The sequence below is a fragment of the Triticum dicoccoides genome, chromosome 5A, assembly GCF_002162155.2.
Source record: "Triticum dicoccoides isolate Atlit2015 ecotype Zavitan chromosome 5A, WEW_v2.0, whole genome shotgun sequence".
Taxonomy (NCBI): domain Eukaryota; kingdom Viridiplantae; phylum Streptophyta; class Magnoliopsida; order Poales; family Poaceae; genus Triticum; species Triticum dicoccoides.
The window spans coordinates 122,982,831-123,007,897 of record NC_041388.1 but is presented as its reverse complement, the minus strand read 5'-3'; the positions used below and the strand labels follow the sequence as shown (position 1 = coordinate 123,007,897).

The window sequence follows — 25,067 nt, the reverse complement described above, 5'->3', positions numbered from 1 at the left end:
AAGAATTTACCGAAAAAGTCTTGCCTAGAATTTAGCTCATATGCATGATGGTTATCTGTCTAAGTATGGGATGCAGTGTGGTAATCCCTGCCATTGTTGCAAGCTTATAGTACACGTGCCATGTAAAGTCCGTCAATCATCTTTAATGCAACTCGTTTTGTAAAGCATATGCAAGTGCTAAAATCTAATTAAAATGAATCATTGTTAGTTTTACATGTTTGTATGCGGTAATTAGCAGTTTCTTCTAGTAGTAAGTTTTCTCTTGTTTGAAGTTAGGGTATTTGGTACTCTTACATATCGGTCAAATTCAACCGAAATCGCGTATAGTGAGTGATTTGTTGTTTTCAGATTGTTTTCTCTCTGCAAATCTCAGTTGTTCGCTGAAATTTTTGTTGTTGTAATTTTTGACGCCACTCGGTTTCATACATATACTCTATACATTTGTTGCCTGGCAAATTAGCTTATATATTCATCGCACAGGGCTTTTACCATACCTGGAGTGTGGAGAGCTGGGAAGGACCGCAAGTGGGGGTTTCCTTTCTTTCTAGCCACATACACATGTATGCTTAGGCTTTTTCTGATCATGGGCTTCGAGCTACGAGCAGACCAGTCACCGGTTCTTACTCAAGCAATGTTTTATCTGTGCTGCATTGGGCTTCTTTCCCAGCTCATCTGTTTCGCCATCTTCCTGCACTTCTACTCAAACGAGGAACTAGTTGTGGCCTTTTCTTACATGGCATCAGGCTTTTTCATCTATATTGCTCTCTTTGCGCTTTACGCCACCGATCTATTGAGTCAGGAGTTTCTTGGGATTGTCTGTTCTATCTTCGTTGGTCTGACGGCTTTATCAGAGTATTTAACCAAAAACTACCACATTTCATGGAAACATGCCCAGAAACTACCACTTTATGATTTTGTGCGGAAAACTACCACTTTTTTTCCTAATCATTTGCTAAAAACTACCACTTTGATTTAAGTACCGTTTTAAGCATTTTAATGTGATTATGACAGACTAGACCCATCCGTCAGGACTGGAAAAGTCAGCACCGTTAACTTTGACCGTTAACATGTGGGGCCCACATGTCAGTTCTATCCTCTTCCTCTAAAATTCCCCATGGAGGATCTAGATCAGGGGGTCCCGTCACCTGCGAGCTCCGGTGGCCATCCTCTGCACCGGAGACCTCCCCTGCCTGTGGTTGTGCCCGTCGGGCACCACCACCTACGCCCGTGAGTGGCTTGCGGGGTGAGGGGATGTGGAAGCCAAGGCATGGAAAGGGCGGGGCGGCGGGCGCGTGCTGGCAGAGCTCCTGCCGCTGCGGAGAAAGAAGAGCTCGCCGGTGAGGCTCTTGTGGCCGAGGGGTTGCGGGCGTCGTGGGAGCCGCAGGGAGGAGTAGGAGGTCTTGGGCGAGACAGAGGAGGGGCAATGGTGACAGCGCCATGTACAAGAGTCCTCAGCCATGGCGGCGCCCCTCACTTTGGTGGTCTCGGTCCGATACGACGAGCAGAGGATGGCGGCTGCTCGTGGTTGTGGCCTTGCGCCGCGCGGCGGTTGTGAAGCGCATCGGGCCTGTTGCCGCCCGTCGATGCGGACACCGGGTAGTAGCACGACTCGCCGACGGGAGGATGGGAGGCACACTGCTCACCGGGGGAGGAGGGAGGGTCGCAGGGTGGTGGCTGGGTAGATGGTTGGAGGATGGAGGTGCTGAGGGGAAGGAGGTGGAGTGTGGCCTGAGCTGCGGCATGGCGGCGCCCCTGATCTGGATCCTCGGTGGGGAATTTCAGAGCAAGGAGATGGAACTGGCATATGAGCCCCACATATTCACGGTCAAAGTAACGGTGTTGGCTATTTCCGCATTGATGGGTGGGCCCAGCCTATCATAATCGGGTTTAGTCCATCACTTTTCAGACTTGGTAGTTTTTAGCAAAGGATTAGGAAAAAAATGGTAGTTTTTCGTACAAAATCATAAAGTGGTAGTTTCTGGGCACGTTTTCATGAAATGTGGTAGTTTTTGGTTAAATACTCGCTTTATCACCACTCGCCGGTTTGGTAAGTAAAAATTGTGGTTCGAACTATGCCTCGTTGAGCCATCTGTGACTTATGTCTCCATTACAAATGCAGCCATATGTGATGGAGGGGATGGAGAGGATACCAGCCATGCGATTCTTAAGTTTTGCAATGGGAAACTACATGGTGTGGATTTGGTTTGGTTGGCTCGGGGATGATCCTTTGGTGATGGTAGGATCGTATTGCTTTGTTTTCCACTTGCGCATATGTACGGCAGTGCGTACCAATGAGGGTCTGATGATTGGTTTTGCAGTGGCCTAATGTTACCGGTTTTATCGTGTCAATCGTCTTGCTGATCCTACATGTGGTGATATCTGGGTGGGCGATGGAGTACATGGCGCTTCCGCACAACGACTGAATGTGATGGTAGGAAAGAACATGCAACCCACAATCGTGTAACTTTGTATTTACTCATTTACTAGCACCGGTAGTTGTTGATTCTATGTTTCTTGCTAGCTAGCCAACCAGTTAGGCATGATTATACTTGCAATATTGGTGAAAACAGATATATCAAGTTTTGGTTTGATAAATCGATTGAGTGTCCATGTTCTTCATTTTTGTAGGGATCTGGAGGCGGACTGATGAATGATGATGATCGTGCAGGTCTTCAATTCTCAAATCAATGGGAAAACAATTAGGTCTCATATCTGTTGCTGCAATGAATGTTTCTTCCGGGGGCAATCTGAACTTAGTCTGGAGTTACTATTTTTCTATGTTCTGAGACTTCATTAGCCTAAAGCTATTTTGCATGGTCCAAAACAAGAAAATGTAGTAGTTTTGCTCAGATTTAGGATGGAAGCCTAGAGCTATTGCTATGTTCTGAGATTTGTTAAGCCTGAATTAATTCTTGTCTGAATGTCTGGCGCACGGATAGTATGGTTTAGCCTTTCGCAACAACAAAAAATGGATAGTCTTCATGCGTGCACATTTTCAGGGGCTTTACCCTCATCTCATGGGTGATATGGAACACAAGGAATGATTTCATTTTCAGGGGGGATCACTCCTAGTCTTCATGCGTGCTGAAGAAAATTCAAGGAAGAAATGCAATGGCTAGTGCACAGAGTCAAGCGAAAATCATCTGAAACACTTTCAGATTGGGTTTTGGCTTTTAGATAGTTCACAGTTCAGAGGCTCTCCCTTTGTTCATTAGCTTCTTCCTCTTTCTTATATTCTTTTTTATTCTTTCTTGTACATAACTCATTATTCTGGAAATTTATAAAAATCACTGTGGGTGGGATGAAATTCCTGCAGTCTGGGGTCAAAAACATGAAGATCCTCAATATTCACAAACAGAAGTCCATCTGCACACCGTGCTTTTTGAAACAAAAACAGAAAAACTGTACACATGGTGCTCACCGGCATGTTGAATTGAGTTCCAGTAGCCTTGACGGTTCTTGTGCCGCATATGTCTCAAAGCTCAGGTTTCAGGTAACATGTGTGAGCGCTCATCTCTTTCTACCAAATATGTCTCAAAGCTGAGCTTTCAGAGTTTCAGGTCTCTGAGACCGGGGCAGTTCTCCTAAGCCTTCGAGATGAAAATCATGAGATGGACAAGGCACATTGGACGGAATGCAGCCCGAGACAAGATGCATCCCCCGACGTTCAGCACTGTCTAAGAATTTCAGTTTCTATATATATCTGCACAAACTGTTCATCTATGTATTATTTTTAAGTAAATTCCACAAACAATTTTGTCCTGAGCAAGTCTCTTTTTTAGGGCGGCTAAAAGTTACTCCCTCGGTTCCATAATTCTTGTCGCGGTTTTAGTTTTAAACTAAAACCACAACAAGAATTATGTAAAGGAGTAATTACTAGGACAGGCATCCTCCTTTCTTAGAAAAAGAAGCATATAACTTTTCTAAACCCAACTTATAACATACTATACATATATTCAGCTGCAAAAACAAAATTCCTACCAGAAATGCCAACCAAGCTTTCATCCTCCAAGCAATTCCATGAGAATCAGCTTAAATAGTCTTTAGCACCAATAGAGCAGCACAAATTCATCATTGTCGGAAAGGGTACAACTAATCGGTAAACAAACATAACAGTTACATATACTCCAGTGTCAACCAATGAAATTGCTGAAGGAGAAAGGCTCCTGCATGGTTCACAGGAACAACTTGCAACAGCTCTACTAGACTAGTACATTTCTCGCTATCACTGAAGTCTTTCAATCTTGTTAGATCCCAGACAAGGGCATCAGACACCCTAGTCACGCATCACAATCATCTGATCATGATGGAATGTTCGCTTCCCAGATCAGGCGTCGATGAAGTGGATGTCGAAGGTGCTTGGGTGGATCTGCCACACGTTCAAGGATGCATACTCCTCCAGGCACTCCTTCAGCTGAGCCTCACTGTATCCCTGTTTTTACAAACATTCAAGCAGGAGAGAATTTCTGTTAGCAATCATGGCCCAGCAATGGTGGTACCAGTTAATGTAGGCCTAGGCAGAGATTGTACCTTTCTGGAGATCAGGTTAAGAGCATGACCATATTTCACATCCATGCTGCTGGTCCTTGCTGCTTCATCTCTCAGGATGGAGTATATGTCAGAGATGGCATCCAGGCCAGACCGCTGGCGGTCATCAGAGTAGAGCGAGTACTTTGACATCTGCATCAGGCGTAGTGCTTCATCAACATCACTCTGGGCAACAGTTTCTGAAAATCGAAGTCTTGCCAAGGCCTGAAACAAACCAAGATCATGTTTAAAAAAAATACAGATTTTCATAACCTGGTGATCACAGTACAGAAAAGCAGGGTATTAAGTTCACTTACAATAGAAATCCGGACTATGCTCAGAAGTGTCCTAATGGTTGTGTAAGAATGAGGTGCATTTGACTTGGCTTCCTCTTGGCGAATGCTTGAATAGGCAGTTGCAATGTATTCCTCAAGATCTCGAGGAACAGAAGGAGTGACTCTTCTTGCAGCAGATATGTATGCCCTGCAGTCAGGCCAAGACTATTCTTAAACCATGAACAGCAAGAAGGCAAAGATGGTAAAACACTACACAACCTTTTATTTCAGCTTGCTAGATATTATTTAATTACCCTTAGTATATATACTACACTGATTTCAAGATTCAACAAGGTAAAAACTTATGTAACATGCTTGAAGACTGTACTTACCTAAGAACAGATGGTTCAAGTGCTGTGAACCCAAGTGCTGGCGATTCAAGATTTTGGTGTACATGAACAACATGTCTTGCCATTTCAAGATCATTTTCCATGTCCGCACGATCCAGGATCAACCAAAGGAGGTCGAAACGTGAGAGAAGTGCTGGAGGAAGATTTATGTTCTCAGCTGGAGTCCTCCTCATATCATACCTTCCCCTGAATAGTTGAAAACAATTGCCTTCATTACAATCACCATATTTTCCAAGCCATTTTCTAGAAGTAAATGTTCAGATCAACTCTTACCATGCTGGATTTGCAGCAGCAAGAACTGCAGTTCTTGCATTAAGAGAGGTGGTGATGCCAGCCTTGGCAATGCTAACTGTTTGCTGCTCCATCACCTCATGAATCGCTGTCCTGTCAGACTCTTCCATCTTGTCAAACTCATCTATTGCACAGATACCCATGTCCGCCAGTACCTGAAACCCAAAAGTGCAATATGAGAACTATTATTATTTGAAATGCTGTTATGCATCAAATGAAGTGTTTTCTGCATGAATGCAATTCCATAAGATTGGAGTGGAATGTTTTTACCAACAAAACAGAAATCTTATCTGCTGAATGAAACTGTTATTCAACAGGTTTTTAAACAGCTCAAATCAGAAACTAAAACAGGCAGACTTGATTACAACTGAACCGACGCTAAGAGAATACAGTGCAAATGTCATCACCATATGATCTAAATCTTACCAGTGCCCCTCCCTCAAGGACAAACTCATTTGTAACTGGGTCTTTCTGGACAGCAGCAGTAAGACCAACACCACTGCTCCCACGCCCTGTGGTATACACTCCTCTTGGAGCAACATTGATAATATGCTTTAGAAGTTGACTCTTTGCAACACCAGGATCTCCCATCAGGCATATGTGCAGATCTCCTCTGATCTGCAAGTACAGAGTTAATTTTGAGTAGTCAGAAAGGAAAAAAATATTATTCAGTGCAAGACATTTGAACTACCAATAGGAGGCCTACCTTCATGCCATCTCCAAGCTTCCGATGAGGTGCACCAACGAGTAGCAGCAACAACGCCTTTTTCACGTCTTCATGCCCAAATATTTCAGGTGCCAATGATTTTGATAGCTTACTGTAGATATCACCATCCTCAGCCAATCGGTCAATTTGTTCCTGCTCATCACCCTTAAGTTCGTACCTGCAATAGTTTATAGCAATGTCTAACATCAAATGGTGCCACAGGCAAGGTAAATAGGGTTAGGGTCCATGGAAATAAGATCATAGGCTTTACTCTTCATATTTCTTCTTGAAATGGGTAATAGACATTGCTTCCAAATAGGTATCAGCAACCAATCCTGCTCGCATGGCCCGGAATCCAAAGTAAGGCATGGGGAGGAAAACACCAGACATCTCAACCACATCTCCAGGTGCCACCTGATAATGGCAACGTTTAGTACTTATTAATGATCATAGGATTTCAACAAATAGTATTTGGGAAGATTACTGAATATCATTCTTCATTCATTTACTTTTAAAATCATTTCTGAGCTTATAAGTTGCTGGAAACTGAATAACAGAAATCCCACTTTGTATGGAAGCAACACATGGATGTAATGGAACATATAAAAATGCATTGATGTAAGCACAAGAGCAGATATGATGATTTATATGGCCTTAAGCAAAAGAGTAAAGCAAAAAATAGTGGTCATTTGATTTACCTTTCTTGTCAGCTCTCCTCTGAGATGAGCAGTTAGAGAACGTGGGATGTGGCCCTTTGGTACATGCTCTGCAAGTTCTTGGAGCTTCACCTGCAAGAAAAGGTGACAGTTTTGCAGTTAAGAGGGAGTATGAATATGATTTCATTTTGCAAGTTTTTCACCATTAAATAGAGTTAGGTTTGTCGACTGGACTGTGGAGAAGCAATATTACCTCCTGAAACTTAAGGAATTTTGATGCTCGCAGTTGAAGGATCAAATTCCCCTTTGCTTTGTTCAGCTTGCATCGTTGGGATGGGCACTCAAAGAGAGGCATAAAGACTCTAGCAGTCACTTCCTGTCACATTCATAGCAACAAATAGAACTTCAGCACTAGTTGTACAGCTTAGTACTCAAAAATATTGCATTTCACTATATGTACTGGGATAAATAATATGCAAAATTCTCCTGGGTAACACAATCTAAACTAATATAGGGAGATCTGTTACAAGGGTATGACAAATAGGCATGTCAGAAACGAGAACCTAAATCAAGATGTAGTACCTGGTATATCTCAAAACCGCACTCTTCACATGTATAAACCGCCACCTGCATCAAGGGCTTCACATCCGAGCAGCGAGTGACAATTCCAGATATTTTCACAAGCTGCCCAATGTGGGATGCCTTCACTTGCCTAAGGGTGAGTGGTGTCACCTTTGAGAATGCCTTGATGTATACCTCACTAGAATGTGAAAAACATTTCATATTAGACAAAATATAGCAGAAACAAACAACTTGATATACCAGAAGAACATTGTACAGTTGTTCCAATGGATCATTTCTACTGAATTAGGTATCTACAAGCATCAATGAGATCAACAAAACAAGTCTTCGCAAGAATGCAAGATGGCAAATGTTAGAACATATTTAAATATCTTGTCATATGACAAAATCCATGAAAGCGGATATTGTTTCTGAACAATTTTGCATTAATCACACCAGTCAGTTGGTGGAGCACATTCTACCAAAGCCAGATAATACTAATACCTAAAGTATCTCCCTTCAAGTTTCAGTTGTTTAAGTAGTTTCAGTTCTGCGATATCAGCAAATTATTTAATAGCCAGCTACTGAACTACTACATATCATGCCAATCATAGCCACCAGCCAAATTGGTTAAGAAGAATGAACGGAAACCTAGTTGCACAAGAAACTTCTAGGGGCAGTACACAGATACTCACAAGAACCGCTTGATTTCCGGCGGCATCCTCTGTAGAGGGTCTGTGCCGTCAGCGCCTCCATCAGCCCCTTCATCCACGCGCTGCGTCATCAAGATGTCCCTGTCCTCGTCCACAGCGAAGGCCTCCGTGGGCTCGGGCATGAGCTCGTCCACGGCCTCGGCGAATATGCCAATGTAGCGCTTGGTGTTCTCGGTGACCCTCTGCAGGAACTCCTCGTCCACATCCTTGTACTGCACATGCAACACAACCGATATCAGATACTGAACCCACAACCATACCTCTGGAAAGAATTAGATCTCGTGGAGGTGGGGAATTCGTACGTGGAACAGGTCGTCCAGCTCGATCTGGGCGGCGCGGATCTTCCGGTTCGCGATGTCTTGCTGGAATTGGAGATAACGGGGGTCAAATACTTGGATTAACAACAAATCGGCGTGAAATAACTAAGAAATATCGGATCTCCAGGGCCCTGAGACACGGGGTAAGAGGTTATTACCAGGATGTTCTGGTACTTGGGCTCGCCGTGCGGGCCGGCGAAATTGGTGAGGAAGTCCTTGGCGAGCGCTGCAGGGGGGAGAAACGAACAGCAATAAGCAACGCGGCCGTCTGAACCCTTTCTAGAAGCTTCCGAGAACGGGAGGGAAGAGCTCGCGAGAGACGGTTCCAGAGGCTTCTGGTCCGGAGGGATGTGGGGCCGTGAGAGAACGTACCTCTTTCCGCCGCGTAGTCGACGGTCTTCGTCCCGGCGGCCATGGCGGCGACGGCGGCGGCGGCGGGTCGAGGAGGAAAGACGCGGGCGAGAGGAGGGAGGGAAATGAGAGGGTTTGGGGAGGAATGGCGGGAAGAGGGGGATAAGAGGAGGGTTTTTGGCGGGAAGGGCGAGAGCGGCGTGGCGGGAAGGCTAGGTGGCTCTTAGTGGGCCCAGATTAATAGGCCGGTTGACTTAGCTTGGGTCGAACAGCCCATTACGCTAATTGGGTATACCTGGAACGCCTCCCGGTGTTTCTGGGCGCGACTATGCCAACGGTGCGGCCCAGCGCGTTTTTCAAAAAAAATGTTTTTTCATTCTTTTTTCACATTTGTTTATATTTGGAAATAGTCAAACTATATATTACGAAAACCACCATACATAAAAAAATACAAAATGGTAAACATGCATTTGTGAAATATTCAACATGTACAGGAAAATGTTTCAAAGAAAAAGTAGATATCAAAACATAAATATGACAAAAATGTTAATCATGTATAAAAAATGATCCTGATGTGTACAAAAAATGTAAAAGGTGTACAAAAGATGTAGTTGGATATATGCCTGCAGCGCCTCCCCGATGTTTCTGGGCGCAACTATGCAAATGGGCCGGCCCAGTGCACGGGGCCTTAAGCGCTTATTTTTCGACTTTTTGTCTTAGATTTTTGCTTTTTCCACATTTATTTATATTTGAAAATATTTAAAATATATATATTAGAAAATCACTTTACATAAAAAATGATAATTAATCGTGCATTTAAAAAGTTAAATGTGTACAGAAAAAAATCGAAGAAAAAGTATATATCAAAACATAAATATGAAAAAATGTTAATCATGTATTTTAAAATGTTAAATATGTATTAAAAAACTTGATGTGTAAAAAAATGTAGAAGATGTGTATATAGTATATTATACATCAACTGAATACTTAAGAAAATATTGATCATATATTAAAAATGTTAATTGTGTTTATAAAAAATGTTCTCGATGCATAGGAAAATATATAATATGCATGAAAGAAAATAAGCAACAAAAAAAATTTTGAAAAATGTTAATCCTGTATTTAAACGAGAGTTTCACCTCATATAGAGCTTCGGTCAATTCTTTTGAAGGGATCCTTTTCCTAGCTCGAGAGTCTCCGCCCTTTTTCCGCTCCGTCCCAAAGACCAATTCAGACTATTAAACATGTATTAAAAAATATACCTGATATATACAAAAAAATAAACTTGCGTTGAAAAAGGCCCAAAGAAAATGGAGAAAAAAGCAAAAGAAAAACTAGAAAAAAATAAAACTTAAGGAAGAAAACCAATGCGCGAAGCAAAGTAAACAAAAATACAGAGCAAACCATTTAAGAAACAAAAAACAGAGTATAACAAAGGAAAAAAATAAAGCTAGAGAAACAGGTACGGAAATTAAAACAGATGGAAAAATAAAACAAAAGATAAACCGAAACAAGCACAGCGACCAGAACGATCAAACAAAGGCATGGCTGCGAAAACATACTACTGGGTCGACCCATTCATGTGAAGGCTAGGGGAGCTACCCTATAAGCGACCTATAGCTCCCATGGGTGTTTCTGGGGAGTAACTAGTTAACGAGCGCTCCTTTGGAAGCCTCGCAACGATCAACGTCATTTGGCGCGCTCTCAGCTATTCGCCACGTGTCGCGCTCTGGACGCTTTCTCCGGATTTTTTTTATTTTCCGCACGCGTTTTCGGCCTTTTAAACGGGTTTTTTCGGGGTTTTTTACATTTTGGTTTTCTCCCGGTCTTCCTTAGCTTTTTGATATAAAAAATTTGAAAAACTTTTGCGAGAAAAAACGCGTTTTCTTTTTTTTCGTGAAAGTCACGGTTTTTTTCCGCAAGAGGCACGCATGTGCTTTAGCGAGAGTCACGGCCGTGCCTTCGGAAACGGAAAAAACGCATTTTCTGTTTTGTTTTTCTTTCACGAGAGTCACGGTTTTGATTCCGCGCGAGGCACGGTTGTGCTTTCGCGAGAGTCACGGTCGTGCCTCTCGGAAAGGGAAAAAAACGCATTTTCTATTATTTTTTCTTTCGCGAGAGTCACGGTCTTGCCTCTCAGAAATGGAAAAAAATATGCGTATCTGTTTTTTTTCGTGAGTCACGGTTTTGCTTTCGTGAGAAGCATGGTTGTGCTTTCATGAGAGTCACGGCCGTGCCTCTCGGAAACAAAAAAAACGCGTTTTTTTTCCTTCCATGAGAGTCACGATTTTGCTTCCACGAGAGGTACGGGTGTGATTTAGCGAGAGGCACGGGTGTACCTTTTTTGGAAAGGGAAAAACTGCACGGGGCCTTAAGCGCTCATTTTTCGACATTTTGTCTTAGATTTTTGCTTTTTCCACATTTATTTATATTTGAAAATATTCAAAATATATATATTAGAAAATCACTTTACATAAAAAATGATAATTAATCATGCATTTAAAAACTTAAATGTGTACAGAAAAAATCGAAGAAAAAGTATATATCAAAACATAAATATGAAAAAATGTTAATCATGTATTTTAAAATGTTAAATATGTATTAAAAAACTTGATGTGTAAAAGAATGTTGAAGATGTGTATATAATATATTATACATCAACAGAATACTTAAGAAAATATTGATCATATACTTAAAATGTTAATTGTGTTTATAAAAAATGTTCTTGATGCATAGGAAAATATATAATATGCATGAAAGAAAATAAGCAACAAAAAAATATTTGAAAAATGTTAACCCTGTATTTAAACAAGAGTTTCACCTCATACAGAGCTTCGGTCAATTCTTTTGAAGGGATCCGTTTCCTACCTCGAGAGTCTCCGCCTTTTTTCCGCTCCGTCCCAAAGACCAATTCAGACTATTAAATGTGAATTAAAAAATATACCTGATATATACAAAAAAAATAAACTTGTGTTGAAAAAGGCCCAAAGAAAATGGAGAAAGAAGCAAAAGAAAAACTAGAAAAAAATAAAACTTAAGGAAGAAAACCAATGCGCGAAGCAAAGTAAAAAAAAAGACAGAGCAAACCATTTAAAAAACAAAAAACGAAGTATAACAAAGGAAAAAAATAAAGCTAGAAAAACAGGTACGGAAATTAAAACAGATGGAAAAATAAAACAAAAGATAAACCGAAACAAGCACAGCGACCAGAACGATCAAACAAACGCACGGCTGCGAAAACATACTACTGGGTCGACCCATTCATGTGAAGGCTAGGGGAGCTACCCTATAAGCGACCTATAGCTCCCACGGATGTTTTTGGGGAGCAACTAGTTAACGACCGCTCCTTCGGGAGCCTCGCAATGATCAGCGCTACTTGGCGCGTTCTCAGCTATTCGCCACCTGTCGCGCTTTGGACGCTCCCTCCGGATTATTTTTTTTCGCACGTGTTTTCGGCCTTTTAAACGGGGTTTTCCGGGTTTTTTTACGTTTTGGTTTCCCCCCTATCTTTCTTAGCTTTTCAATATAAAAAAATGAAAAAAAAATTGCGCGAAAAAACGCGTTTTCTTTTTTTTTCGCGAAAGTCACGGTTTTTTTCCGCGAGAGGCACGCATGTGCTTTAGCGAGAGTCACGGCCGTGACTTTCGGAAACGAAAAAAAAACGCATTTTCTGTTTTTTTTCGCGAGAGTCATGGTTTTGCTTCCGCGAAAGGCACGGTTGTACTTTTGCGAGAGTCACGACCGTGCCTCTCAAAAAGGGAAAAAAATACACGTTTCTGTTTTTTTTCGTGAGAGTCACGGTTTTGCTTCCGTGAGAGTAGACCTGGCCATGGGCAGCCCGGCCCGGCCCAACGCAGCTCCCGGGCCGGGCTCGGGCCTAGATTTTGAGCCCCGTGGCCTGGCCGGGCCGGGCCCAGGCACATCATTTTTGCAGTTCTTTGAAGGGGCCGGGCCCGAGGCCCGAGGCCCGGCGGGCTTTTGCATGTTCGGGCCGGGCTTCGGCCCAAAAACTAGCCCGATGGCCAGGCCAGGCCGGGCTCGGGCCCAGGTTTTTTGGCTCGGGCTTGGCTAGGCCCGGCCCAGCCCGAGGTTTAGCCAGGTATACGTGAGAGGCACGGTTGTGCTTTCATGAGAGTCACTTCTCGGAAACGAAAAAAACGTGTTTTTTGTTTTTTTTCTTCCACGAGAGTCACGGTTTTGCTTCCACGAGAGACACGGGTGTGATTTCGCAAAAGGCACGGGTGTGCCTCTTTCGGAAGGGAAAAATTGCACGGAGCCTTAAGCGCTCATCTTTCGACTTTTTGTCGTGGATTTTTGCTTTTTCCACATTTATTTATATTTGAAAATATTCAATATATATATATTAGAAAATCACTTTACATAAAAACATGATAATTAATCATGCATTTAAAAAATTAAATGTGTAGAGAAAAAAAATCGAAGAAAAGTATATATCATAACATAAATATGAAAAAATGTTAATTATGTATTTTAAAATGTTAACTATGTATTAAAAAACTTGATGTGTAAAAAAATGTTGAAGATGTGTATATAATATATTATACATCACCAGAATACTTAAGAAAATATTGATCATATACTTAAAATGTTAATTGTGTTTGTAAAAAATGTTGTTGATGCATAGGAAATATATAATATGCATGAAAGAAAATAAGCAACAAAAAAATATTTGAAAAATGTTAATCCTGTATTTAAACGAGAGTTTCACTTCATACAGTGCTTCGGTCAATTCTTTTGAAGGGATCCTTTTCCTAGCTCGAGAGTCTCCGCCCTTTTTCCGCTCCGTCTCAAAGACCAATTCAGACTATTAAACGTGTATTAAAAAATATAGCTGATATATACAAAAGAAAATAAACTTGTGTTGAAAAAGGCCCAAAAAAAATGAAGAAAGAAGCAAAAGAAAAACTAGAAAAAATAAAACTTAAGGAAGAAAACCAATGCGCGAAGCAAAGTAAACAAAAAGACAGAGCAAACCATTTAAGAAACAAAAAACAAAGTATAACAAAGGAAAAAAATAAAACTAGAGAAACAGGTATGGAAATTAAAACAGATGGAAAAATAAAGCAAAACATAAACCGAGACAAGCACAGCGATCAGAACGATCAAACAAACGCACGGCTGCGAAAACATACTACTAGGTCGACCCATTCATGTGAAGCCTAGGGGAGCTACCCTATAAGCGACCTATTGCTCCCACGGGTGTTTTTGGAGAGCAACTAGTTAGCGAGCGCTCCTTCGGGAGCCTCGCAACGATCAGCGCCACTTGGCGCGCTCTCAGCTATTCGCCACGTGTTGCGTTTTGGACGCTTTCTCTGGATATTTTTTTTCCGCACGTGTTTTCGGCCTTTTAAACGGGGTTTTTCGGGTTTTTGTTACGTTTTGGTTTTCCCCCGGTCTTTCTTAGCTTTTCGATATATAAAAATTTAAAAAAAAATACGCGAAAAAACGTGTTTTTTTTTCTTTCGCGAAAGTCACGGTTTTTTTCCGCGAGAGGCACGCATGTGCTTTAGCGAGAGTCACGGCCGTGCCTTTCGGAAACGAAAAATAGCGCATTTTCTGTTTTCTTTTTCTTTCGTGAGAGTCACGGTTTTGCTTCCGCGCGAGGTATGGTTGTGTTTTCGCTAGAGTCACGGTCGTGCCTCTCGGAAAGGGAAAAACAAAACGCATTTTCTATTTTTTTTCTTTCGTGAGAGTCATGGTTTTGCTTCCGCGAGAGGCACGATTGTACTTTTGCGAGAGTCACGGCCGTGCCTCTCAGAAAGGGAAAAAAATACGCGTTTCTGTTTTTTTCGTGAGAGTCACGGTTTTGCTTCCGTGAGAGTAGACCTGGCCATGGGCAGCCTGGCCCGGCCCGACGCAGCTCCCGGGCCGGGCTCGGGCCTAGATTTTGAGCCCCGTGGCCTGGCCGGGCCGGGCCCGGGCCCGTCATTTTTGCAGTTCTTTGAAGGGGCCGGGCCCGAGGCCCGAGGCCCGGCGAGCTTTTGCATGTTCGGGCCGGGCTTGGGCCCAAAAACTAGGCCCGATGGCATGGCCAGGCCAGGCTCGGGCCCAGGTTTTTTGGCTCGGGCTTGGCTAGGGCCGGCCCAGCCCGAGGTTTGGCCAGGTATACGTGAGAGGCACGGTTGTGCTTTCATAAGAGTCACTTCTCGGAAACGAAAAAAAACTTGTTTTTTTGTTTTTTTTTTCCACGAGAGTCACGGTTTTGCTTCCACGAGAGACACGGGTGTGATTTCGCAAAAGGCACGGGTGTGCTTCTTTCGGAAGGGGGAAATTGCACGGAGCCTTAAGCGCTCATCTTTTGACTTTTTGTCGTGGATTTTTGCTTTTTCCACGTTTATTTATATTTGAAAATATTCAATATATATATATATTAGAAAATCACTTTACATAAAAGCATGATAATTAATCATGCATTTAAAAAATTAAATGTGTAGAGAAAAAAATCAAAGAAAAAGTATATATCATAACATAAATATGAAAAAATGTTAATTATGTATTTTAAAATGTTAAATATGTATTAAAAAACTTGATGTGTAAAAAAATGTAGAAGATGTGTATATAATATATTATACATCAACGGAATACTTAAGAAAATATTGATCATATATTTAAAATGTCAATTGTGTTTATAAAAAATGTTGTTGATGCATAGGAAATATATAATATGCATGAAAGAAAATAAGCAACAAAAAAATATTTGAAAAATGTTAATCCTGTATTTAAACGAGAGTTTAACTTCATACAGTGCTTCGGTCAATTCTTTTGAAGGGATCCTTTTCCTAGCTCGAGAGTCTCCGCCCTTTTTCCGCTCCGTCCCAAAGACCAATTCAGACTATTAAACGTGTATTAAAAAATATACCTGATATATACAAAAATATAAACTTGTGTTGAAAAAGGCCCAAAGAAAATGAAGAAAGAAGCAAAAGAAAAAGTAGAAAAAATAAAACTGAAGGAAGAAAACCAATGCGCGAAGCAAAGTAAAAAAAAAGACAGAGCAAACCATTTAAGAAACAAAAAACGAAGTATAACAAAGGAAAAAAAATAAAACTAGAGAAACAGGTACGGAAATTAAAACAGATGGAAAAATAAAGCAAAAGATAAACCGAAACAAGCACAACGACCAGAACGATCAAACAAACGCACGGCTGCGAAAACATACTACTAGGTTGACCCATTCATGTGAAGGCTAGGGGAGCTACCCTATAAGCGACCTATAGCTCCCACGGGTGTTTTTGGGGAGCAACTAGTCAATGAGCGCTGCTTCGGGAGCCTCGCAACGATCAGCGCCACTTGGCGCGCTCTCAGCTATTCGCCACGTGTTGCGTTTTGGACGCTTTCTCTGGATTTTGTTTTTTTTTATTTTCTGCACGTGTTTCGGCCTTTTAAACGGGGTTTTCGTGTTTTTTTTACGTTTTGGTTTTCCCCCGGTTTTCCTTAGCTTTTCAATTTAAAAAAATAAAAAAAAATTACGCGAAAAAACGTGTTTGTTTTTTTCGCGAAAGTCACGGTTTTTTCCGCGAGAGGCACGCATGTGCTTTAGCGAGAGTCACGGCCGTGCCTTTCGAAAATTAAAAAAAGCGCATTTTCTGTTTTCTTTTTCTTGTGTGAGAGTCACGGTTTTGCTTCTGTGCGAGGTACGGTTGTGTTTTCGCTAGAGTCACGGTCGTGCCTCTCGGAAAGGGAAAAACAAAACGCATTTTCTTTTTTTTTCGCGAGAGTCATGGTTTTGCTTCCGCGAGAGGCACGGTTGTACTTTTGCGAGAGTCACGGCCGTGCCTCTCAGAAAGGGAAAAAATACGTGTTTCTGTTTTTTTTCGTGAGAGTCACGGTTTTGCTTCCGTGAGAGTAGACCTGGCCATGGGCAGCCCGGCCCGGCCCGACGCAGCTCCCGGGCCGGGCTCGTGCCTAGATTTTGAGCCCCGTGGCCTGGCCGGGCCGGGCCCGGGCCCATCATTTTTGCAGTTCTTTGAAGGGGCCGGGCCCGAGGCCCAAGGCCTGGCGGGCTTTTGCATGTTCGGGCCGGGCTTGGGCCCAAAAACTAGGCCCGATGGCCAGGCCGGGCCGGGCTCGGGCCCAGGTTTTTTGGCTCGGGCTTGGCTTGGCCCGGCCCAGCCCGAGGTTTGGCCAGGTATACGTGAGAGGCACGGTTGTGCTTTCATGAGAGCCACTTCTCGGAAACGAAAAAAAACGTGTTTTTTGTTTTTTTTCTTCCACGAGAGTTACGGTTTTGCTTCCACGAGAGACACGTGTGTGATTTCGCAAAAGGCACGGGTGTGCCTCTTTCGGAAGGGAAAAATTGCACGGAGCCTTAAGCGCTCATCTTTCGACTTTTTGTCATTGATTTTTGCTTTTTCCACATTTATTTATATTTGAAAATATTCAATATATATATATATATATATATATATTAGAAAATCACTTTACATAAAAACATGATAATTAATCATGCATTTAAAAAATTAAATGTGTAGAGAAAAAAATCGAAGAAAAAGTATATATCATATCATAAATATGAAAAAAGTTAATTATGTATTTTAAATTATTAAATATGTATTAAAAAACTTGATGTGTAAAAAAATGTAGAAGATGTGTATATAATATATTATACATCAACAGAATACTTAAGAAAATATTGATCATATATTTAAAATGTTAATTGTGTTTATAAAAAATGTTGTTGATGCATAGGAAATATATAATATGCATGAAAGAAAATAAGCAACAAAAAAATATTTGAAAAATGTTAATCCTGTATTTAAACGAGAGTTTCACTTCATACAGTGCTTCGGTCAATTCTTTTGAAGGGATCCTTTTCCTAGCTCGAGAGTCTCCACCCTTTTTCCGCTCCGTCCCAAAGACCAATTCAGACTATTAAACGTGTATTAAAAAATATACCTGATATATACAAAAAAATAAACTTGTGTTGAAAAAGGCCCAAAGAAAATGAAGAAAGAAGCAAAAGAAAAACTAGAAAAAATAAAACTTAAGGAAGAAAACCAATGTGTGAAGCAAAGTAAACAAAAAGACAGAGCAAACCATTTAAGAAACAAAAAACGAAGTATAACAAAGGAAAAAAATAAAACTAGAGAAACAGGTACGGAAATTAAAACAGATGGAAAAATAAAGCAAAACATAAACCGAAACAAGCACAGCGATCAGAACGATCAAACAAACGCACGGCTGCAAAAACATACTAGTAGGTCGACCCATTCATGTGAAGGCTAGGGGAGCTACCCTATAAGCGACCTATAGCTCCCACGGGTGTTTTTGGGGAGCAACTAGTTAACGAGCGCTCCTTCGGGAACCTCGCAACGTTCAGCGCCACTTGGCGCGCTCTCAGCTATTCGCCACGTGTTGCGTTTTGGATGCTTTCTCTGGATTTTGTTTTTTTATTTTTTCGCACGTGTTTTCGGCCTTTTAAACGGGTTTTTTCGGGTTTTTTTTACGTTTTGGTTTTCCCCCGGTCTTTCTTAGCTTTTCGATATAAAAAAATTTAAAAAAAATTGCGCGAAAAAACGTGTTTTCTTTTTTTTTCTTTCGCAAAAGTCACGGTTTTTTTCCGCGAGAGGCACACATGTGCTTTAGCGAGAGTCACGGTCGTGCCTTTCGGAAACGAAAAAAAGCGCATTTTCTGTTTTCTTTTTCTTTCGTGAGAGTCACGGTTTTGCTTCCGCGCGAGGTACGGTTGTGTTTTCGCTAGAGTCATGCTCGTGCCTCTCGGAAAGGGAAAAACAAAACGCATTTTCTATTTTTTTTCTTTCGTGAGAGTCGATATTTTGCTTCCGCGAGAGGCACGGTTGTACTTTTGCGAGAGTCACGGCCGTGCCTCTCATAAAGGGAAAAAAATACGCGTTTCTGTTTTTTTCGTGAGAGTCACGGTTTTGCTTCCGTGAGAGTAGACCTGGCCATGGGCAGCCCGGCCCGGCCCGACGCAGCTCCCGGGCCGGGCTCGGGCCTAGATTTTGAGCCCCGTGGCCTGGCCGGGCCGGGCCCGGGCCCGTCATTTTTGCAGTTCTTTGAAGGGGCCGGGCCCGAGGCCCGAGGCCCGGCGGGCTTTTGCATATTCGGGCCGGGCTTGGGCCCAAAAACTAGGCCCGATGGCCAGGCCGGGCTGGGCTCGGGCCCAGGTTTTTTGGCTCGGGCTTGGCTAGGCCCGGCCCAGCCCGAGGTTTGGCCAGGTATACGTGAGAGGCACGGTTGTGCTTTCATGAGAGTCACTTCTCGGAAACGAAAAAAAACGTGTTTTTTGTTTTTTTTTCTTCCACGAGGGTCACGGTTTTGCTTCCACGAGAGACACGGGTGTGATTTCGCAAAAGGCACGGGTGTGCCTCTTTCGGAAGGGAAAAATTGCATGGAGCCTTAAGCGCTCATCTTTCGACTTTTTGTCATTGATTTTTGCTTTTTCCACATTTATTTATATTTGAAAATATCCAATATATATATATATATATATATTAGAAAATCACTTTACATAAAATATGATAATTAATCATGCATTTAAAAAATTAAATGTGTAGAGAAAAAAATCGAAGAAAAAGTATATATCATAACATAAATATGAAAAAATGTTAATTATGTATTTTAAAATATTAAATATGTATTAAAAAACTTGATGTGTAAAAAAATGTAGAAGATGTGTATATAATATATTATACATCAACAGAATACTTAAGAAAATATTGATCATATATTTAAAATATTGATTGTGTTTATAAAAAATGTTGTTGATGCATAGGAAATATATAATATGCATGAAAGAAAATAAGCAACAAAAAAATATTTGAAAAATGTTAATCCTGTATTTAAACGAGAGTTTCACTTCATACAGTGCTTCGGTCAATTCTTTTGAAGGGATCCTTTTCCTAGCTCGAGAGTCTCCATCCTTTTTCCGCTCCGTCCCAAAGACCAATTCGGACTATTAAACGTGTATTAAAAAATATACCTGATATATACAAAAAAAAACTTGTGTTGAAAAAGGCCCAAAGAAAATGAAGAAAGAAGCAAAAGAAAAACTAGAAAAAATAAAACTTAAGGAAGAAAACCAATGCGCGAAGCAAAGTAAACAAAAAGACAGAGCAAACCATTTAAGAAACAAAAAACGAAGTATAACAAAGGAAAAAAATAAAACTAGAGAAACAGGTACGGAAATTAAAACAGATGGAAAAATAAAGCAAAACATAAACCGAAACAAGCACATCAATCAGAACGATCAAACAAACGCACGGCTGCGAAAACATACTACTAGGTCGACCCATTCATGTGAAGGCTAGGGGAGCTACCCTATAAGCGACCTATAGCTCCCACAGGTGTTTTTGGGGAGCAACTAGTTAACGAGCGCTTCTTCGGGAGCCTCGCAACGATCAGCGCCACTTGGCGCGCTCTCAGCTATTCCCCACGTGTTGCGTTTTGGACGCTTTCTTTGGATTTTTTTTTTATTTTTCCGCACGTGTTTTCGGCCTTTTAAACGGTTTTTTCGGGTTCTATTTACGTTTTGGTTTTCCCTCGGTCTTTCTTAGCTTTTCGATATAAAAAAATTGAAAAAAATTTGCGCGAAAAAAAGTGTTTTCTTTTTTTTTTCTTTCGCGAAAGTCACGGTTTTTTTCCCCGAGAGGCACGCATGTGCTTTAGCGAGAGTCACGGCCGTGCCTTTCGGAAACGAAAAAAAGCGCATTTTCTGTTTTCTTTTTCTTTCGTGAGAGTCACGGTTTTGCTTCCGCGCGAGGTACGGTTGTATTTTCGCTAGAGTCACGGTCGTGCCTCTCGGAAAGGGAAAAACAAAGCGCATTTTCTATTTTTTTTTCTTTCGTGAGAGTCATGTTTTTGCTTCCGCGAGAGGCACGGTTGTACTTTTGCGAGAGTCACAGCCGTGCCTCTCAGAAAGGGAAAAAATACGCGTTTCTATTTTTTCATGAGAGTCACGGTTTTGCTTCCGTGAGAGTAGACCTGGCCATGGGCAGCCCGGCCCGGCCCGACGCAGCTCCCGGGCCGGGCTCGGGCCTAGATTTTGAGCCCCGTGGCCTGGCCGGGCCGGACCCGGGCCCGTCATTTTTGTAGTTCTTTGAAGGGGCCGGGCCCAAGGCCCGAGGCACGACGGGCTTTTGCATGTTCGGGCCGGGCTTGGGCCCAAAAACTAGGCCCGATGGCCAGGCCGGGCCGGGCTCGGGCCCAGATTTTTTGGCTCGGGCTTGGCTAGGCCCGACCCAGCCCGAGGTTTGGCTAGGTATACGTGAGAGGCACGGTTGTGCTTTCATGAGAGTCACTTCTCGAAAACGAAAAAAAACATATATTCATGAAAACATAATAGGTTCAGATCTGAAATCATGGCACTCGGGCCCTAGTGACAAGCATTAAGCATAGCAAAGTCATAGCAACATCAATCTCAGAACATAATGGATAATAGGGATCAAACCCTAACAAAACTAACTCGATTACATCATAAATCTCATCCAACCCATCACCGTCCAGCAAGCCTACGATGGAATTACTCACGCACGGCGGTGAGCATCATGAAATTGGTGATGGAGGATGGTTGATGATGACGACGGCGATGAATCCCCCTCTCCGGAGCCCCGAACGGACTCCAGATCAGCCCTCCCGAGAGGTTTTAGGGCTTGGCGGCGGCTTCATATCGTAAAACGCAATGATTTCTTCTCTTTGATTTTTCTCTCTTCGAAAGCAAATATATAGAGTTGGAGTTGGCGTCAGAGGGTTACCAGGGGGGCACGAGGTAGGGGGGCACGCCCTGGGGGGCGCCCCACCCTCGTGGAAAGGGTGTGGGTCCCCTGGTCTTCATCTTTGGCGAGGATTTTTATTTTATTTTTTCTAAGACCTCCCGTGGAGTTTCAGGTCATTCCGAGAATATTTGTTTTCTGCACATAAAACAACATCATGGTAATTCTGCTGAAAACAGCGTCAGTCCGGGTTAGTTCCATTCAAATCATACAAATTAGAGTCCAAAACAAGGGCAACAATGTTTGGAAAAGTAGATACGACGGAGACGTATCAGATGTCCGGATAACAACCCTGACGATCATGCCCTTCCCGCGTGCAGTTCGGCCCAAGTGGCCATGTATCCCTCTCTCTCGCCCCTAAGCCAACTCAGGCAATAAATAGACGCTCCCTTCTCACTCCTAAGTTGAGCAAATCATTTTAGACTAAACTCATAGAGATTTGCTCATCTACCCATCTACATTGGAGATCAAGGCCTCCTTTAGAGAAGAATCTCTAGGGATATCCAAGACCTCCCTTCCTCTTGTGGATTGGAGAATACTATCTACCCTAAGACCTCATATCCGCCGGGCACATGCCTTATTGCATTAACGTCAATGTTCGTCACTTATTTTCTCCGAGTTTGAATCGCCGCAATGCATTCGGTCGCAGACGCTGGGCGTGGAACAACTTGGTTCCCACTCTCTGTTCATTGGTATGTCTCGGTGGGGCGAGCCTATGTACGAAAATGTAGACATAGAGATGATGGAGATGATCGAAGGCGGAGGGGGCGAAGGTTGTTTTGAGGATGGCCAGGTGGATGACTCGGAGTCGGAGGTACATGCCCAGCAACCGGGAACATACACATAATTCGGCTTGTACACGCAGTCGAGCACGCAGCCAGGCACTGAAGGAAATATGCCCTAGAGGCAATAATAAAGTTATTATTTATTTCCTTATATCATGATAAATGTTTATTATTCATGCTAGAATTGTATTAACCAGAAACATGATACATGTGTGAATACATAGACAAAATAGATTGTCACTAGTATGCCTCTACTTGACTAGCTCGTTGATCAAAGATGGTTATGTTTCCTAGTCATAGACAAAGAGTTGTCATTTGATTAACGAGGTCACATCATTAGGAGAATGATGTGATTGACTTGACCCATTCCGTTAGCTTAGCACTTGATCGTTTAGTTTGTTGCTATTGCTTTCTTCATGACTTATACATGTTCCTATGACTATGAGATTATGAAACTCCCGTTTATCAGAGGAACACTTTGTGTGCTACCAACCGCCGTCTGCATTGGATGGCTCAATGGACAGGCACACAAGTTGCCGCCACTACAGTTTGGTTAAACTTTAAGGAGCCAGTTGGAAGGAACCATTGGCCGAGTTGCTGACATGGCTCATACGGGATCATTTATAAACATGCTGCAGTCACCTCAACCTTTCTGTGGATGCACACCGTGCCACCAATGATATACAAGTTATGCCGGTTTATATCACGGTCCAATATGGAGAGTCTCAAGCCAACTCCTCGAGTCACCTTTGAGACTCGGGGGCTACGATGACATGACTCAGCAAACCTTGCCAGTTTCAGCAAAATTAAGAACCCCAGGACGATGGAGGGAAAGATAACCCGGTCCCAGAGGCTAATGTTATATTGATGAAAATTTAAAGGCCGTCAGAAAATTTCCGGCTTAGAAAGTATATGACAGCTACAAAATCCCGGCTCAAGGAAGAAGTTCCGGGTCATCAGAAAGGATTCCGGTTTAAAATCCGGCTCAAGGGAAGTTAGTCTCAATGAAGCTCTCAAATATCTGGTTTACAATCCGGTTCAAGGGGAATTTGTTCTCCAACAAAGCTCTGAAGCTCTCAAATCCGATTTAAAAATATCCGGTTCAAAAAGGAATTAACTTCTCACAAGTTCGAGCTTAAAGGCCGTCAGAAAATTTCCGGCTGAAAATGAAGATTCCGGTTTAAAATCCGGTTCAAGGGAAATATGTCTCCCACAAAGCTCTAACGCTCTCAATATCCGGTTCAAAATCCCGGTTCAAGAAGAATTTATCTCTTGCAAAAAGTTAAAGGTTGCCGGAGAGGACCTGTTGCTATGACGCGCGGTTCAAACATGGGTTATCCTGCCTTATTGGCTTATCATATTATTGATCACATGGGGTCTTCTGTTTATAAAAGCGGAATTTTGATTACATATTGATCCGGCTATCAAGCCAATATTGTCATAAGAGCACAGCTCTGGTTACTTCATTAATCCAGCTATCAAGCCAATATTATCATAAGGGGCCAAAGAGAGTCTGTTGCACAGCAACCTTAAACATGGGTATCCCTTGAGTACAACTCATAATATCACTTGGGGGCTATGTTCGAACCATAGTCACACCTCTTGATCGGCGTAAGGCCACCAGGGAAATCACTTGGGGGCTTGGTCGTATTCGAACCATAGCTACACCTCTTGATCGGTGTAAGGCCACCAGGGAAGTTACTTGGGGGCTCTTTGCTTCACAACGAACTAAGAGTCTGCACCCTTGTAATAGGCTATCAAACCAAGCTTGGAAGCCAGGTGTACGCACCTAAAACCCCGGATTAACCTGCCTTCTTTAAGTAAGTCACTCCTCCCAGGTAAACCTGGTATGACCCGCGAACGTTTGACAGTCAATCTCATAGACCCTGAACTTGTCAAAGTTAAAACGTGATTGGTTAAAGATTGAGGTCCATCTTAAGAGGCTTTGTGAAATGGTTAATTCAGTGGCCTGGCAGCCCATGAAAAGCCTCGATTTGGAGCCTGGCAGCTCGTAAAAAGCCTCGCATGTTCTTTTTTGAGTTCTATTTGCCAAGTTTTTTCGCCTTTGTTGAGGTTCATAATATCTTCTGATAAACCGGCGTCCTTGACCCGGCTTGGCTTTCAACTACAAGTTGTTAGTGCTTGATCAATTATAATTTGGCGTTTATTGACCCGACTTGGCTTTCAATTACAAGTTGTCAGTACATGATCAGTTATAATCCGGTGTTCATTAACCCGGTCTGATTTTGACTAACAAGTCGCTAGTGTTATAAGGAAAATCCGGTGTTTATTATATCCCGGTATGGTTTATTATCATAATCCGACAAATTAAGGAAGGAGTTCTCAATACTCAAGTTTGGGGTTACCACCCTCACTACAAGAATTGGTTAAACCAACGAGGTGATTCAATGTCACAGGTATCATATATGTCATATTTGATTATCTTCAATTATAGCTTTGGTTATAAACCCTGGCTATTTATATGGGCATTATGACCCGCCCTGCGGTAAACCACCAAGGATTCTTGTGATCTACTTGTGTGCTAGATAAGAATGCATTCGGGTGGCTACCCACCCTCGCTTTCGACGTTAAGTCGCCAGGGCATATGTTATTTACACTTTGTGCAGGATTTGCAGAATTATGGCATATAAATTCAAGCTCATCATCAAAATTGATGTTTCAAAAGGGTTATCCATTTTGGATTTTCTCAAAGGCTATCAGCC

General features: G+C 42.2%; 1 protein-coding gene and 1 long non-coding RNA gene across 2 annotated transcripts; one reads left to right on the top strand and one right to left on the bottom strand.

The window, feature by feature from the left end:
* The first annotated feature begins 929 nt into the window (after nt 1-929).
* On the top strand, nt 930-2,980 carry LOC119300059. Its single transcript, XR_005146372.1, has 3 exons — nt 930-2,236; nt 2,319-2,431; nt 2,629-2,980. It is a non-coding gene; the product is annotated as an uncharacterized LOC119300059 (long non-coding RNA).
* A 1,024-nt stretch (nt 2,981-4,004) lies between these two features.
* On the bottom strand, nt 4,005-8,947 carry LOC119300058 (DNA replication licensing factor MCM7). Its single transcript, XM_037577140.1, has 15 exons — nt 8,829-8,947; nt 8,615-8,682; nt 8,442-8,501; nt 8,122-8,351; nt 7,448-7,625; nt 7,119-7,241; nt 6,908-6,997; nt 6,481-6,623; nt 6,210-6,387; nt 5,930-6,121; nt 5,486-5,658; nt 5,195-5,398; nt 4,845-5,010; nt 4,531-4,752; nt 4,005-4,432 (listed from the first exon to the last, which is right to left on the bottom strand). Exons 1-15 carry the CDS (start codon nt 8,869-8,871, stop codon nt 4,328-4,330), a joined length of 2,175 nt encoding a protein of 724 aa, XP_037433037.1. The 5' UTR covers nt 8,872-8,947; the 3' UTR covers nt 4,005-4,327.
* Between the last annotated feature and the right edge of the window lie 16,120 nt (nt 8,948-25,067).

Excerpts from the sequence above, each read along its gene's own strand:
- LOC119300058 (XM_037577140.1), bottom strand. The coding sequence starts at position 8,871 with ATGGCCGCCGGGACGAAGACCGTCGACTACGCGGCGGAAAGAG. Across the intron at positions 6,998-7,118 it reads AATTCCTTAAGTTTCAGGAG|GTGAAGCTCCAAGAACTTGC; the intron begins GTAATATTGCTT and ends CTTTTCTTGCAG. Across the intron at positions 4,753-4,844 it reads GCATAGTCCGGATTTCTATT|GCCTTGGCAAGACTTCGATT; the intron begins GTAAGTGAACTT and ends GGTTTGTTTCAG.